This window comes from Spermophilus citellus (assembly GCF_964194105.1).
Source record: "Spermophilus citellus genome assembly, chromosome: 5".
In the NCBI taxonomy this organism is placed as follows: Eukaryota; Metazoa; Chordata; class Mammalia; order Rodentia; family Sciuridae; genus Spermophilus; species Spermophilus citellus.
In genome coordinates this window covers 49,971,355-49,987,380 of record NC_138186.1, presented here as the reverse complement: position 1 = coordinate 49,987,380, position 16,026 = coordinate 49,971,355, and the positions used below count along the sequence as shown (strand labels likewise).

At 53.1% G+C, this 16,026-nt stretch overlaps 2 protein-coding genes across 11 annotated transcripts in view; both read left to right on the top strand.

Annotated features, from left to right (window-relative positions):
- Window positions 1-85: 85 nt before the first annotated feature.
- Window positions 86-7,429, top strand: RXRB (retinoid X receptor beta). 2 transcript variants are annotated; one of them, XM_081294878.1, is made up of 10 exons: window positions 86-499; window positions 1,166-1,413; window positions 1,911-2,067; window positions 2,394-2,573; window positions 4,442-4,614; window positions 4,974-5,103; window positions 5,308-5,440; window positions 5,557-5,648; window positions 5,979-6,084; window positions 6,192-7,429. In XM_081294878.1, the coding sequence occupies exons 1-10, from the start codon at window positions 271-273 to the stop codon at window positions 6,337-6,339; spliced, it is 1,596 nt and encodes a 531-aa protein (XP_081151004.1). In that variant the 5' UTR covers window positions 86-270; the 3' UTR covers window positions 6,340-7,429. The 2 variants fall into 2 exon arrangements, with proteins under 2 accessions (XP_081151004.1, XP_081151003.1); XM_081294877.1 differs by having other exon boundaries at window positions 5,545-5,648.
- A 758-nt stretch (window positions 7,430-8,187) lies between these two features.
- Window positions 8,188-16,026, top strand: part of COL11A2 (collagen type XI alpha 2 chain) — a 29,252-nt gene continuing 21,413 nt past the window's right edge. For 4 of the 9 annotated variants that reach the window (XR_014021930.1, XM_081293982.1, XM_081293981.1 and 1 more), the window contains exons 1-7: window positions 8,265-8,382; window positions 8,759-8,890; window positions 11,446-11,595; window positions 11,729-11,939; window positions 12,366-12,528; window positions 14,169-14,360; window positions 15,448-15,525. Coding sequence is in view for 7 of the 9 variants with exons in the window: in XM_081293982.1 (XP_081150108.1) it covers window positions 8,358-8,382; window positions 8,759-8,890; window positions 11,446-11,595; window positions 11,729-11,939; window positions 12,366-12,528; window positions 14,169-14,360; window positions 15,448-15,525 (951 nt within the window). In the remaining 2 variants the exon portion in view is untranslated. Of the gene's footprint in view, window positions 8,480-8,758; window positions 8,891-11,445; window positions 11,596-11,728; window positions 11,940-12,365; window positions 12,529-14,168; window positions 14,361-15,447; window positions 15,526-15,689; window positions 15,942-16,026 lie in introns of all 9 variants that reach the window. The other 5 variants (XR_014021931.1, XM_081293979.1, XM_081293976.1 and 2 more) reach the window with 3 other exon arrangements.

Sequence of the window (16,026 nt, the reverse complement as noted above, 5' to 3'; positions counted from 1 at the left end):
GCGAGGCGGACTAATAGGCTGGAGGAGACCGCCTCCTTCATTTTCAACTAGGCGAGGGGGCGGGAACTAGCGACGAGACTTCCCGTCTGTACAAAGATGGCTGCCACATAGGCGCTGTCATTTTGGTACAGAGCTGAGCGAGCCGCTTAATTCGACTCGATCCAGGCCACCGGCTTTTTCTCTGGGGCTTCCTCGTGGTCAGCTAGTCCCCCGGTCAATCCTTGGGAACCCCTGGCACCTCTTCGGTATCCCTACACTCAACCAGAAATCATGTCTTGGGCCGCCCGCCCGCCCTTCCTCCCCCAGCGGCATGCCGCAGGGCAGTGTGGGCCGGTGGGGGTGCGAAAAGAAATGCATTGTGGGGTCGCGTCCCGGTGGCGGCGGCGACGGCCCTGGCTGGATCCCGCGGCGGCGGCGGCGGCGGCAGCCGGAGAACAACAAACCCCGGAGCCGGAGCCGGGGGAGGCTGGACGGGACGGGATGGGAGACAGCGGGCGGGGTGAGTGTCCTAGCGGACGGGCTGGAGAGCAAGTGACCGCGCTATCTGCACCCCTCCCCCATGCTCTCCCCCAGCGCTCTTTCCTTGGCGCTCCCGCCCCCTTGTTTGTAAACATGCGTCTTCTACCTCCCGAGGGCCTTAGCGCCTTCCTCCCCCACCCCCCGGGGCGGGGCGGGGAGGGGGAGTTTCCGCCCTCCCTGTGGTGGCCTCTGAAATCCCTGCACCCGAGGTCCTGGGTGTGAGAATGACACGATTCCCCTTGAACTTAAGGACTCTGGACGTTTGAAGGCAGACCCTGCGTCCTGGGGGGGGGGGGGCTCTGGCTGCCTGGTTATAATGGAGGGGGGTTGGCTGGTCCAGCCCACGTGCTGCTCCACCCAGGGGACACCTATACTCCCGGTGACCTGGTATTCATTAAGATGCTTTGGTTGTAATTTTTTCTCACCTGAATTATCTTCCCTCTCTTTTGTCAACCCCCTCCTTTCACCATAATTAGGAGTTAAACTGTTTGACAGCAGGGTATTTCTGGACTTGGGGATGAGTGGAGTGGGGTGGGGTGGGGGCTTGGAAAATTAAAGTCTTCAGGTGGATGACTGGGAGACTCATTTTCTCTTTTTGTCTCTTCTGTCTCTGTGTGTCTCTGTGCTGTATGTACCCTTCCCCCAGATTCCCGAAGCCCAGACAGCTCTTCTCCAAATCCTCTTGCCCAGGGGGTTCCTCCCCCTTCTCCTCCTGGGCCACCTCTTCCCTCTTCAGCAGCCCCATCCCTTGGAGGCTCTGGGGCTCCACCCCCACCTCCAATGCCACCACCCCCGCTGGGCTCCCCCTTCCCAGTCATCAGTTCTTCCATGGGGTCCCCTGGTCTGCCCCCTCCAGCTCCCCCAGGATTCTCCGGGCCTGTCAGCAGCCCCCAGGTGAGAGGTTGTGACATACTTACTGCCTCTCCACTTTCATTTCCTTGTTTTCCTTGTAACCCCAGATCCTTGTTTGAACTTCCCATTATCCACTGACCTTCCAAGACCTCTAGCAGGCCTGTGGTCCTTAGCCCTTCCTGAGGCGATTGATTTCCATTGCATGTTTGATCCCTAACTCTATTAAATAAAATAGCCCTATTAAATAATCTTGATGTCCCCTTCACCTGCCAATGAGTTTCCACCCATCTTGTCCCACCTGCCATTCCAAGACGCATGCCCTTCAGGGCCACTGTGTTTCACAATTTCAAGGGACAACTGTTATTCTCTTTGGGGTTGTGCTCCAGGGATGACCCTTCTCATAGACTTGAGTGTAGCTAATGCCCTCTGCGATGTGCAATGCAGGGCCCTGCCTAATGATAGGAAATGATTTCCATTACCTCCAAGAGATTCTGCTTCCCAATGAGTCTCCCTGTGACTTCCCTATTTCCCCATCCCAGATTAATTCAACAGTGTCGCTCCCTGGGGGTGGGTCTGGCCCCCCTGAAGATGTGAAGCCACCAGTCTTAGGGGTCCGGGGCCTGCACTGTCCACCCCCTCCAGGTGGCCCTGGGGCTGGCAAACGGCTTTGTGCAATCTGCGGGGACCGCAGCTCAGGTATGGGGCTCAGAGCACAGAGGAGGAAACAATCCTGGTGCTTCTTGGGTTGGGTCAGAGCAAGTGAGCTGGGGGAGGCTGAGGAACCTGAAGCTCAGATGTGGGATGGAGTGTGTGGAGTTGGCTGAGGGAAAAGCCAGCTTTTGTAGGGCTTCTGAACAGTGAAGAGGATGGGAATGGATTATCCCTTAACTTCCTGGTTCATCTACATTGGACAAATGTTAGGAGAACTTTGACTAAGTTTTGCTTAGGGGAAATTTGTAAGAGAATTAATGGTGATGAGGTCTCCATGCAGCCTTAATGTTGCTATCCCTCTCCCCTTGTAGGCAAACACTATGGAGTTTACAGCTGTGAGGGCTGCAAGGGCTTCTTCAAGCGCACCATCCGCAAGGACCTGACCTACTCATGCCGGGACAACAAAGACTGTACAGTGGACAAGCGCCAGCGGAACCGCTGTCAGTACTGTCGCTATCAGAAGTGCCTGGCCACTGGCATGAAGAGGGAAGGTAAGGAACTTCTCTACTTAAACTTTCCAGTCCACAGGTCCTTCCTTTCCCATCCTGCTGGTGGGAGAGCAGGGAGGAAGTAGAGGGAAGACTGAAGGAAACCACAGCCTGTATATCTGTCAGGAATGTGGGACTATTCTCTCTGTCCTCCAGGGGGCGATGTTTGTCTTCCCTCTCCCTCTCATCTGCTCTTCTTGGTACCCTGTTCCATCTTAATGGTTCTGTCTGTAGTCTGCACTATGACCCCTCCCCAGCCCAGACTGGTTCTAGGGTAGGATAACCTTTCCTTACCTATCATGGTCTCCTCTGTCTCCTCTAACTTGAGCAATCACTCCTCTCTTTGATCCCAGCTCTCCTCTGGTCTCCATCTCTCTGTTCTCTGTGGTATTTTCTCCCACCACTGAGACTCTACCCTCTCAAGCTGTAGACTTTAATGAAAGGCCTTGCCTTCCCTTTTTTACGTTTCCATCTTGTCTTCTTTTTTTAAAATTTATTTATTTTATTTTTTTTAATTGTAGATGGACACAATACTTTTATTTATTTCTTTGTGGTGCTGAGAATTGAGCCCAGAGCTAGGCGAGTGCTCTATCCCTGAGCCACAACCCCAGCCCCTCTATCTTGTCTTCTTACGTCTGGTTCCTGGAATTCTTTTTTTTTTTTTTTTTTTTTTTTAAAGAGAGAGTGAGAGAGGAGAGAGAGTGAGAGAGAGAGAGAATTTTTAATATTTATTTTTTAGTTCTCGGCGGACACAACATCTTTGTTGGTATGTGGTGCTGAGGATCGAACCCGGGCCGCACGCATGCGAGCGCGCTACCGCTTGAGCCACATCCCTAGCCCTGGTTCCTGGAATTCTGAGAGAGACTCTTCAGAAAGTTTCTTGGTCAAATCCCTTCTTTAGAAAAGACGAGCTGGGGGCCTGGCTTTCCCAAGATCATGCAACAAAAGAGTAATAGGGCCAGGATCAGAGTGCTAATTCTGAAGATGCAGGCCAGTGCTCATTTTACTGCCTGTTAAATTGAGTCAGAGGGACACAAGATTTGTATCAGGCATGCTTGGTTTCAAGTATAGAATCTGCCATGTAGTATGTGAACATAGGCAATTTATTTAGTCTCTGTCTCTCTCTTTTTTTTTTTTTTTTGGTGGTACTGGGAATTGAACCCAGGGACAGTTAACCACTGAGCCATATATCCTCAGCCCTTTTTTATATTTTATGTCGAGATAGGGTCTTACTGAATTGCTTTGGACCTCGCTAAATTGCTGAGGCTGGCTTTGAACTTGGCGATCCTCTTGCCTCAGTCTCCCAAGGCCCTGGGATTACAGGCGTGTGCCACCTGTGTGGCTACTATGTAGCCTCTTTAAACCCAAGTTCTTCACCTTTAAAAGTGGGAACAAGAGTCCCCAGGGTCCTTTTGATACTTGAGTGAATGTTCAATATGTTTCTTAGCACTAGTTTAGCTTAAGCTTAGCACTGTTTAAATATCAGCTTCCTTCCTAATTCCTTTACCCTCCTCTTTCCTTTTAACTTATTAATCTGCCCTTTAATTAAACTGCTGCTTTCAGAGTGTCCCAGTCTGCCTTTTCTAGTGATTTCCCCAATTGTTATAAACATTTCCCAAGAGACATCAGACTTTTTTAAAACATATTTTTAAGCTATAGATGGACATAATACTTTTTAAAGTTTTATTTGTTTATTTTTATATGGTGCTGAGGTTCGAACCCAGTGCCTCACATATGCTAGGCAAGTGCTCTACCACTGAGCTACAACTCCAGCCTCAAGACATCAGACTTTGATAAGGTTCTAAGGATGTTTCAGGACTCCCTCATGGCTGGCTGCTGACCTTTCACTTTTTTCTCCCCACCCCCTGCAGCTGTACAGGAGGAGCGTCAGCGGGGAAAGGACAAGGACGGGGATGGGGAGGGGGCAGGGGGAGCCCCCGAGGAGATGCCCGTGGACAGGATCCTGGAGGCAGAGCTTGCTGTGGAGCAGAAGAGTGACCAGGGCGTTGAGGGTCCTGGGGGAACCGGGGGTAGCGGCAGCAGTGTGAGTGATGGGATCAATCCCTCTCCTTTGTGATGGGGGGGTGCTGGGGAGGGAGTCTAGGTCTGTTCTTTCTGCCCTTCCCTTCCCCTCAATGTTCCTCACACTTCCTGGGACTGGGAATGCTGCCAAAACAAAGCCTCTCAAAACATTTCAGGTGGGTGTGTTAGCTCCCTCCATCTGCAGGACCACAAGCAAATAACTAATCCTTTCCACGAGTGCCAGGCAAGAAGCCTGGTTTACAGAGATTGGTCTAAATGAAGAAAGATTATATAGAGAAAGGGGATGTTAGATCTCTTACAAGGGGGGCTCCCAGTGTACCTCCAGATCGTCCATAAATCTTACCCCCCTGTCCCCTGCAGCCAAATGACCCCGTGACTAACATCTGTCAGGCAGCTGACAAACAGCTATTCACACTTGTTGAGTGGGCGAAGAGGATCCCACACTTTTCCTCCTTACCTCTGGATGACCAGGTCATATTGCTACGGGCAGGTCAGTGACCTTGAATCCCTTTGACCTCTTGACATTTGACCCTTCTTTGGCCTCCTGACCTTCAGTGACCTAGTGGCCTTACCTTGCATACGCAAGGGAGCCAAGCTTGTCGACCTTGCCACCTCTTCTTCTCTTCCCCTGATATGCTTTGAATCCCATGAGCTGAGCTCTGGCTCCTGACCCTTGCTGCCCTGCCCTCCGCAGGCTGGAATGAGCTCCTCATCGCCTCCTTCTCCCACCGGTCCATTGATGTCCGAGACGGCATCCTCCTGGCCACAGGTCTCCACGTGCACCGTAACTCAGCCCATTCTGCAGGCGTGGGAGCCATCTTTGATCGGTCAGTGGCCCTGGGCTGGGCTAGCCTGTAGGTAGAGGAGGGTGGGGCTATAGGCTGGTCCGTGTCCAAGGCTGGCTGAGCTGTGACCTTTGAGTGACCTGCAGGTCCCTCTCCAGGGTGCTGACAGAGCTAGTGTCCAAAATGCGTGACATGAGGATGGACAAGACAGAGCTTGGCTGCCTGCGGGCAATCATTCTGTTTAATCCAGGTAAGGGGAGAATTACCCCCGTCTCTCAAGAGCAAGGCTACCTTGGAGCCTCCTCTTCTCTGGAGACTCCTAAATTACCCAGCTATCCCCTTCAGTAAGACCCTCAATCTGGAAATCTCCCAACTGACTGAGGAAAAAGCTACTTCCTCTGATGCATTCCCTTTCTGACCCCCATCCCACAAACCCAGTGGGCCCTGCTTCCCTTGCTTGGCATCTGGCAAAGGGCAAGTAGGTGGAGCCCTAAAGGGGTATCCTGTGGGCCATATCTGCATGTCTGTCCTGATTTGATTTGCCTGCCTTCCTCTTCCTTCTCTCTTCCTGCCATCCCAGATGCCAAGGGCCTCTCCAACCCCAGTGAGGTGGAGGTCCTGCGGGAGAAAGTGTATGCATCATTGGAGACCTACTGCAAACAGAAGTACCCTGAGCAGCAGGGACGGTGAGATAGGGCTTTGGGGACTGAGGCCCCCAGCAGGGCGGGGAGGTGTATGTTTCTGGGCCTGTGTGCTTCTAGCTCTTATGTCCCTTCTCTGTCTTCCACCTCAGGTTTGCCAAGCTGCTGCTACGTCTTCCTGCCCTCCGGTCCATAGGCCTTAAGTGTCTAGAGCATCTGTTTTTCTTTAAGCTCATTGGTGACACCCCCATCGACACCTTCCTTATGGAGATGCTTGAGGCTCCCCACCAGCTGGCCTGAGCCCTTGCCAATGCCAACATGTGGTGCTCCTCATGGTTGAGGGGTGCTATCTAAGAGGACTCAGCCTGGGACAGGGTGGGAGGGACTGTGTTCCCAGAGAGGAGTACAGAGCAGAACCAAGACCTCCAAGGGATTCGTCAGCTCTCTAGTGGGTTTGCTTGGTACCCCAAGTCAGGGGGGGACCCAAATCCCTGTGAGGACTGGACATCTCTCTTCATTGTCCTTGAGTTTCTGAATTTGTTGGGGTCTCCCATGATTTGGGATGATTTCTTACCCCTTGTTCCTCTCCCAGCACAAAGCACTGGCCCTGCTCCTGGGATCCTGCTTCCTTCCCATCCTGACTTACTCCCATTTAAGAGTGGAAGTGGGAAAATCCCCCAGAGATGGATGTTGGGGGGCAGGCCCCTCAAACTGATGGGCATGGAAGAAGGTCTCTGACAGGCCTTCTTTCTCCCAAACCTGACAGATGGGGACCTCTGGAAGAGGGAGGAGGTCCTGTCACTGTCTCCTATCCAGAGTCCCCTTTTACACTTCACCTCCTTCTGCAGTCAGACTGAAAATAAATAAAAAAAAAAAGGCGGTGGTGGTTTAAGGGGCTGGTGGAGAAGTAGGAACTGATCTGCTATTTTTAATTTCCTCTGAGGATAGAGACTTGCAGTTAGACTCAAAGAAGTACTGTACTTTCCCAGGTTGACTAAGAAATGCCAGTGGTGGAGGTATTTGGGCAAGGCGGGTCCCTGAGATGGTCTGTCCCTGGGCGCCTCCAAGCACTGGCCTTCCCAACCCACTCTCTCCCCTTCTTCCTGTCTAGTTTGGGGCAGGGGTCTGGGCTGTGATGATGCCCTGGCTGTCTGGTTTGGTGAGTGTAGTCCCTGGGTCCTTTCACAGTTCTCCCCCAGCTCTAAGCACCAGGTGTAGGCTGGGGACATAGGATCCTGGCTTGAGAATTGAGGGGAGGTGGCTAACCTGCAGAGATGGAGTGCTGGGGCTGCATGATTTTTTTGCCCTGCATCTCTTCTCTTTGGGGTCCTTTCCTCTCTCTTTACTCGCACATAAAATCGCTTTCAAATTAAAATCACAGTTTTCTGGACTGAGGTGAATATATATGGGGGTGGGCAGCGCCGCACGGGCCTGGTATGGGGGTTACCCTTATCCGGTTGGGAGCTCTGGATGCACTCCCTAGAGGCAGCCCCGGCCGAGGTTCCCTGGGGCCTGAGAGGTTGGCGCAGGGTGGGGGACACAAGGCGCGCTTTGTCGGGGAGGGGGGAAGAGGGTGTGCCAGGCTGGGGGCGGGGCCGGGCGGAGGAGGAAGGGGGGCAGCTGGTTCTCAAAGGCGCCTTGTTCACTTATGCCCTCCTAGCGCCAGCGGGCGGCGGCGCCTAGGCTTGCTTCGGCAGGCCTTCTCTCCGGCTGCGCCGCGGGCTCCGGGCAGACCCGGCGCGGTGCCCGTTCGTGGGGGCGCGCCGGGCGCCGAGTGCAGCAGCCTCTCCAGGCATTGCCGGTCTGGAGGCGGCCCACGTCCCTGAGTGACCCCATTTTCCCGGACCCTACCAGCGTTATCGACTACACGCTTATCCCATCACTGGGTCCCTTTTCACCTGGGCTCTCCCTGACGTAGTCCCTTCTTTTCCGTCTCCTGGGACTTGGTTAACCTGTGTTTGTTCCAGTCTCTGGCCTCGCTTTATCCCAAAGCCGGCTTCCTCCGTTCCTCAAAGGAACCCCTCCCCTCTGCTCCCCACCACCAGTTCGTCGCTATCTATAGCCTTGTCTATAAATACCCCAGCCCGGTGCTGGCTCTGTAATTACTTGGGGCGGGGCGAGGGAGGTAATTATGGAGACCTGATTACGGGTGGGCGTGGGGGTGGCGACCCCGGGCCCGGCTCTCTCCTCCCACTGTGTCCTGAATCCCTCCCAGGACTCTCCGAAAGGGGGTCTGGACCCCCAAGGGGGAGGTAACCCAGGAGTGTGTGTGACTGGACATTTGGATCCTAGAAAAGGAAGGGGCTGGGGAAGACAGTATGCTCCCTAAAAGGCGATCTTGGGGTACTGGCCACTGAATCCCTGCAAGGGGCAGGACGGTGCAGATCGAGGGTCTGCAACAGAGGGAGGTTTCCCATCCCTAACCCCCACCCAGGCCCAGGTGGGGAGATTGAGGGTGGGGTTTCCCCTCGGTGGCTGTGGGCGGGCGGCTGGAGGCGGGGGCCGGACCGGGGGGCGGGGGCGGGGTGGGGGCTCTGGGCCGCTGGGGTGGCCGGGGACACAGAGGAGCGGCGGCCACCGAGGAGGGAGCAGCATCGGAGCCCCGACGGCACCTCGCTATATGGAACGGGGCCGTTGAAAGCTGTCGCTGCGGACAGCCTCTGACCTCTCCTGAATCCCGAGTTCGGAGACTCACAGCCTGCTTGCTGTCTCCTGTCAGCCTCCAGGCGTACCTGGGTCCCTGGGACCTGGCGCTCTGGTCGTCCAGTCATGGAGCGGTGCAGCCGCTGCCATCGCCTCCTCCTGCTCCTACCTCTGGTGCTGGGGCTCAGCGCTGCCCCGGGCTGGGCAGGTAAGAGGAATTCTGAAGCCTGGTCGTCTGAGTCTGCTGGAGCTCTAAGTATCCCCCGGGAGGGGAGCACTGATACCTGGGGCAGTAGATTCTAAGTCTAAGAAAGGGATTTGGGGTCTTCAGGGTTTAGGCAGGAAGGCAGGATACTTGGGTTCTTTGGAAAGAGAGTAGGGATCTCTCTCTCTTTGAAGTGACCGGAAGAGGCAGGTAAAGCCGAAAGGATGAGAGTCACCATAGACAGTCCTGAGTGCTTTTGTTGGTTCCTCAGGATGGCTAGGGCCAGTCTGGTCCAGGCTTTGCTGATGTTGGGATGGTAGATACCAGTGTTGATGGGTGAGGGATGAGGGATGAACATCTTGGGGCAGAGCAGAGGCTAGTATGCTGAGAAAGAAGGGATGCCTCCACTATCTGTCCCATTGGTCTCCCCCGGCAATGTCCCCCACCCCCTCCCTGTGCCCTCGATGCTGCCACGCGGCTGGCTCTGGGGAGCACTAGGGCTGGCTGCCAACAGGACGGCCGCTGGACAGGCCGGGATCAGGTGTCTGAGGCTGGAGCCAACTCTTTGCATTCCTGCTCCACCCCTCCCCCTCTGGCCATTTGGGATCCCCTGGGACCCTGGTGTCCACAACCCCAGCCTTTCCTTTTTTTCCCCCAGGACACAGAAGTTCTGGCTCCTAGAAAGGGGGATTTGATATCAGAACAGGAGGCTGGGAGCACTGGGCAGGCTGGAGTTCAGTTTCTCCCAAAAAAACAGGGGGACTGATTTGTTTATAACTTGACTGTTCATTTCTTTGCTCTGGAGAGAAAATGGTCAGAATGGCAGCATAACAAATTTAGACTAGATTATAGAAAGAACTTCCAAGCTCTGAGGAGTGAGGCTCAGGGACAGGATATTGATGTGTATGTGTATACAGGGTTTAGGAGTTTTTCTTAGGGGGAAAGGAACTCTTTGGCATGAAGGCAGGGGCTAGTCATGATGACTGTGTTCTCTTTGGGGGCTGAGTGGGTGGAGGTGGGACTCTAGGCAGATGGGTTACTATGGCAGTCCTGAGATTAGAGAATAGGGCATTTGGGGATTCAGAGGTTGAGGGTGATGGGATACCAGTAGGGAGTTGTGGGCAGATGAGACAGTGGGGCGAATGTGGCTTGAGGTGGGAAGAAGGTGGGCGGGCCGGTGGATAGTCGTGCATAGGATCCAACTGTACTCTTCTGGGCTCTGGAGGAGGGTGGGGCCTCCAAGGTCTCCTTGGCCTGGGGTCTCTGTGAGTCTCTGTGTCTCATTCACCTTCATCTCTCAAAGCGGCCCTTGTGTGTTGGTGTTTGCGGAGCTGCCACACGAAGGGGCCAGGCTCAGGCAGGGGCGGGGGGGAAGGCCGTGGTTTCCCGGCTCCTGGACTCAAAGGGCCTTTTCTCTCCTGCCTGCCCCACCTCACCCACCCCACCCAGCTCTGCTCTCCCAACTGCTCTGGCCTCTGCCCTGGCCCACACTTCTTTGAACATTTTGCTGAAATTTTTTTGGGATTTTTTTTTTCCAATCTGGAGCTGACGGTGTGAGACGTGTGTATACTGGGGAACAAGCCAGGGAGAGGTGACCTTTGTCTTCCAGGGAGTTTGGGCTCTAGGAAGCTGAGGTCTGGATGGACCAAGCTGGAGCCTGTGATTTGAATCTTTGGATCACAGGTGGTGGGAGTGGCAGGGCAGGATGAAGGTTCCAGGTGTGGGGAGCTTGCCCGGGTTTTGGGCAAGAACTCTGATGGGATCTACAGATGTGTGGCTTGGGGCCCTGGATCTGCTTCTGCTCTGCGTGGCAGCTTCAGCCATCCCCTCCACCCCGAGTCTGTCTTGCAAGCCAGGGGTCACAGGCTCTGGGGATAGCTCTTTCTTGTATCTCTTGTTATTTCTTGTATCTCCTCAGGATGGGCAGAGTTGTCCCCACCTCTCTAAGCCCAGATCTGTAGCAGCTCAAATTCCTCTCCCATAGAGTTGCCTCTCTGCTCTTTTCCTGGTGGCCCCCCTGCCCCTCCCATGCCCAGAATGATCGATTGACCAGATGTTGTTTGTGCTGGAAATGGGACAGATGCCAGAGAGCCAGAGACTGGGAGATATGGAAAGGGAGGGAGAGAGGGAGGAAAAACAGGGAAAGAAAAGGATGGAGAGAATGTGAAGGAAATGGAGAAGGAAGAGATGCAGAGAAAGACCAGCAGGTGCACAGGCAGAGAATCAGATAGAGTGAGAGAAGAGGAGACAGATGGCAAGTTGAGAGAGAGCTTAAGAGATATTAATGGAGATAGGTTTTGGGGCTGAGAGACAGAGAGAGGGAGGTAGTAAGAAAGACAGATGTTGGAAGTCGAGTTCGGGGCCAAGCTGCCTTCCCCCTCCAGGTAACTTTGTGCTTTTCATCCATATGGACCCCATTCAGAAGAAAGTAAAGGACAGGTGATCTTTGCCTTCCAGGGAGTTTGAGCCCTAGGATGCTGAGTTCTAGACCTCGATGTCCCCTATCTAGGCCCTCCTGAGGGCAGACTCTTTTTCCTGACCCTCATGGACTCTCCTAGGTGTACCCTCTGTGGATGTGCTCCGGGCCCTGAGGTTTCCCTCCCTCCCTGATGGTGTCCGAAAGGCAAGGGGCATCTGTCCATCTCATGTGGCCTACAGAGTGTCGCGACCTGATCAGCTTAGTGCACCCACCCGCCAGCTCTTCCCAGGTACGTGTGACAAGATCAGGGAAGAAGAGCTGGGAGAGGCCAGAGGGGGGATGGAGTCTGGGATCAGATGGCAGGAGGGAAGGGGTTGTGTCTGTCTCTCATTCCATCTCTGTGTATCTTTCTCCCATACCAGGAGGTTTTCCCAAAGATTTCTCTCTGCTGACTGTTGTCCGGACCCGTCCTGGCCTCCAGGCTCCCCTCCTGACTCTCTACAGTGCCCAGGGTGTCCAACAGCTGGGTCTGGAGCTTGGACGACCTGTTCGCTTTCTATATGAAGACCAGACTGGACGGCCTCAACCCCCGGCCCAACCAGTCTTCCGAGGCCTCAGTCTAGCTGATGGCAAGTGAGTCAATTTCCCCAGTGGCCTTTCAGGAGAATGTGCCCCAGGACCCCTGTTCCCTTAACTGAGAAATCCTGCCAACCCTTTTGACCACACAACATTTACCCACTGCCCAAATGCCAGTCACTTCCAGACTAGAGTTTTTGGCTTTAGAATCTCTATCTTTGCTCTGCCTGTAGTACTAGCCTGTTCCTTGGGCAATTTAACTTTTTTTTTGAACATAAATTTTTATATCTGTAAGAGAGATCAATTAAGAAAACCATCACACCCAGCCTGCGCATGGTTAGCACTCAGTAAACGATAGCTATTGTGACCACTACTTTTATTGTTGCCTCCAACACGTCTATCAGCTGTTCCCCAACCCTGTTGGCCTCCCTGCTTTCAGTCAGTCATTCATTCATTCACCTGAACCTCTTTCCGCATGACCAGGTGGCACCGTGTGGCTGTGGCAGTGAAAGGCCAGTCTGTCACCCTCATTGTTGACTGCAAGAAGCGAGTCACCCGGCCCCTTCCCCGAAGTGCTCGTCCTGTGTTGGACACCCGTGGGGTGGTGATCTTTGGTGCCCGTATCCTGGATGAAGAAGTCTTTGAGGTCAGCAGGGCAGTTTGAGAAAAGAGTGATTTCTGCTCCCCTATTTTGTGCCCACTCCCCTTCTGGCTCCATTACCCCATCTTCCTTTTCCCTAGGCCTTTATTTTTTCCCCTTAGGAATTTCTATTTTCATTTCCCATCTTTAGGCCTAATTTTCTCTGTTAGAAATAAGATACCCACTTATATGGATGGACAGCTCACAGCCACTAATTCTGTCTTCAGTTTTCATCTATCCACCTAATCTATCTATTCGTCCACCTGCCCATTCACCCAGTCACCCATTGACCCACATATGCAGCCATCACCCACTTATTTACCCACTCATCCATTCACACATTTACCTACCTTTTCATGCATTTAGGCTTGTATCTCCTGCCCAACCGCTTCCTTCTTCAAACCACCCACCCACCCATCCATCCATCTATTCACTCATCCATCCATTACCCCCACATCTACCTATGCATATGAGGTTGTGTGCACACATACATGTGCACATCCATTCACCTACTTATCTAACCATCTGTCCTTCTACCAATTCAACTGCTCTCCTTCAGTACATTTACCCACCCATCTCCTCACCCATCCACTCCCCATGTGGTCATTTATTTAATCACATGTTAAATTCTATCCATCTATTTACCCACAAATCTGTATCCATCTACTACTCTGTGCCTCTCTCTCACCCATCAATCCACTGATGCATTTATTCATTCATTTATCATCCATCAACATTCTTATTCAGTTGTGGCTGAGAGTCCCTATTCACTTATCCAATCATCTATCCATTCATCCACCTACCCAGTTCATAAACATTTTATGGATACCTGTCTCTGAATCCCAAGGAGCTCCCAATTTAGCACTGGAGATGATACAGTAGCCCAAACTATGTGTAAGGCTGGGTTTCTAAATAACATGTGTGGGCACAAATTAAATGACTTTGGCATTCAGAAGAAAGTTCCCCTCCCCAATTTCTAGAGGTCCTAAAAATTCTCATCATCACTGCCATTATAAACCCAAGGCGACAGCCTAGACCTCTGTCTCAAGAAGCCATTGTGAATGGCTCATTCATTATCACAAAGGGCAGGGAGTAGGCAATATGTGTTGAACTTGAAGTTGGAAGTCCTGTGTTCTAGTCTTGATTCTGCTGCTCTGAGGGAGTGACCATGGAAGGGAGTCATTGCCCTCCCCTCCACTCCCTGGTTCTGGGGATTGAAACCGGGAACACTCTACCACTGAGCTACATTCCAGCCTTTAAAAAAATTTTTTTTTCTATTTGAGACAGCATCTCACTATGTTGTTCAGTCTGGTCTTGAACTTTTAATCCTTTTGCCTCAGCCCTGAGTCGCTGGAATTACAGGTGTGTGCCATTGAGGCTTTTTGAGCTATTTGGAATGTAATGTATCTGAAAAATGGGCATAAAGATTCTTGTCCTACTGACTTTCCCAGTTGTTTTAAAGGTCCTGTGAGGTCCTTTGAAAACTAAAAAGGGCTGTGTACATGGGAGGGCTGGTAACAACCTTCTCCCATTATGTAGCTTTACCTAGGATTGGCCTCCTACCCCTTATCCCATATTTTCCCCTGTTTCTCTCTGAATCTCTCTGCACCTCTCTCTGAGGATGTTCCTTCCTCATATCTTTGCAGGGTGATGTCCAGGAGCTTCTCATTGTTCCAGGAGTCCAAGCCGCCTACCAATCCTGTGAACTGAAGGATCTGGAATGTGAAGGGAGCCAGAGGGAGAGACCTCAGAACCAGCAGTCTCACAGAGCCCAGAGATCTCCAAAGCAGCAACCATCAAGACTTCATAGGCCACAAAACCAGGAACCCCAGCGGCAGGTGAGGGAGTGGGGCAAATCCATAACTGCAACACACTCCAGGGAGGGATGACCCCCAGGCAGCTCCCCAGGGGAAGCCCCCCATGTTCCAGGGCTCTCCATCCCTTTTGGGCTCACTTTCTCTTCTCCGTAGCTCCCTTACTCGGCTGTACCTGCCCATTCCCATCACCCTTCCCCTCCCAGTCCACATTCATCAATCTTTTTATTTTCATTTAAAAATAAAAAGAGTCATTATGAAGAATTCATGGCTGGGAGCTGTGTTCCCTGCTTGTGTCTCATCCTCTGCCAGTCTACCTGGAACTGTGTTCTTGGGTTTCCATCCCTTTCTTGAATTAAGAGATTGGAGGCTGGGTGTGGTGGTGCACACATCACCCAGCTCCCCAGGAAGCTGAGGCAGGAGGACCACAAGTTGGAGGCCAGCCCTGTCAACTTTGTGAGACTCTGTCTCAAAATAAAGGGCTGAGGGTGTAGCTCAGTGGCAGGGCACTCCTGGATTCCATTCCCCCATATTGAGAAAAATAGAAATAAATTGGGAGATAGTGGGGGAGGGACAAGCCTTGGGGTAGAAGGTGGGAGACCAGAGTAGGGGAGACAGAAATAGGAAGAAAAAAATCCGAGATGGTAAGACCAAGGAAGAGAAACGGGGAATGGGTAGGAATGGAGGGAGTCCTAAAGAAGTGGTGATCTGTGGAAGTGTGGGGGTGGGGAGCCCCATCTCTAGTCTCCCAAACATAGAGATGCAGGATAGGGGCTGTGGTGGGGAAAGGGAAGGAAACTGGATTGGGTGGGGTCTGGGTGGTTGGGGTGACAGATATGATCTGAGTCAGTGGTCTGAAGACTGAAGGAACAATCTCTTAATCATGTCTGCTTCTGTCCCACATGTGGGGCCCACTCCTTTCCCACCTCTCCCCATCTCTCTCCTGACCCCCTCCTCTCCTTTTATCCTCACCTATTTCCCAACTCCACGTCTCCTGTTTCCCACCTCCCAAACCATCTCCTTATCTGCCCCTCCCCACCCTTCCTGCCTGCAATGACCCCATCTCCTTCCTCTCCCTACCCCGACCTCCCACCCCCTTCCCTTATCCCAGCCCACTGAGTCTCTCTACTATGACTACGAGCCCCCCTATTCCGATGTGATGACTACTGGGACGACCCCTGATTATCAGGTAAACTGGAGGGACCCCTACATTTCTCCCCTTATTCTCAGCACCCCTTGCAAACACCTCCTGGACCATTTTCCTCCCCTCCCTAGTTTCTGGGGAGAGACACCATATATTTAGATTATGAAGGTGGACTTACTCGCTGCCCCTCCCCTGTCTCTCTGCTGCAGCGATCTCAGAGCCCCAACCACAGGGCTCCCCCTTCCCCTAGGGGGCGTCGGACCCCTCCCCGAAAGTCTAACCCACCTGCCAAGCGTTCAGCGGCCCGGCAGGCGTCCCCCTCACCAGGCCGGAGGCCCTCTCGAGCTGGAGGCTCTGGTCCAGCAGGTGGCCATCCTTCCCCCTCTCGACGCCCAGCTCGTCGGGCGGCTCCCCCCACTGCCCGGGCCCCTCCCAGGACCAGAGGCAGCGGTTACCGGCAGGTAGAGCCGGGGCATCCAGATCTCTGCCCCCAAAACTCTAGACCTCGGGAATTTACTCTCCCCAGTGTCTGCCCTCCAAAGGGGC

What these genes read in the sequence shown, in the direction of transcription:
- RXRB (XM_081294877.1), top strand. Translation starts at nt 271, where the DNA reads ATGTCTTGGGCCGCCCGCCCGCCCTTCCTCCCCCAGCGGCATGCCGCA. An exon ending in CTGCGGGGACCGCAGCTCAG is followed by an intron (nt 2,068 to 2,393) that starts GTATGGGGCTCA and finishes CTCCCCTTGTAG; the next exon opens with GCAAACACTATGGAGTTTAC. An exon ending in GTGGGAGCCATCTTTGATCG is followed by an intron (nt 5,441 to 5,544) that starts GTCAGTGGCCCT and finishes AGTGACCTGCAG; the next exon opens with GTCCCTCTCCAGGGTGCTGA.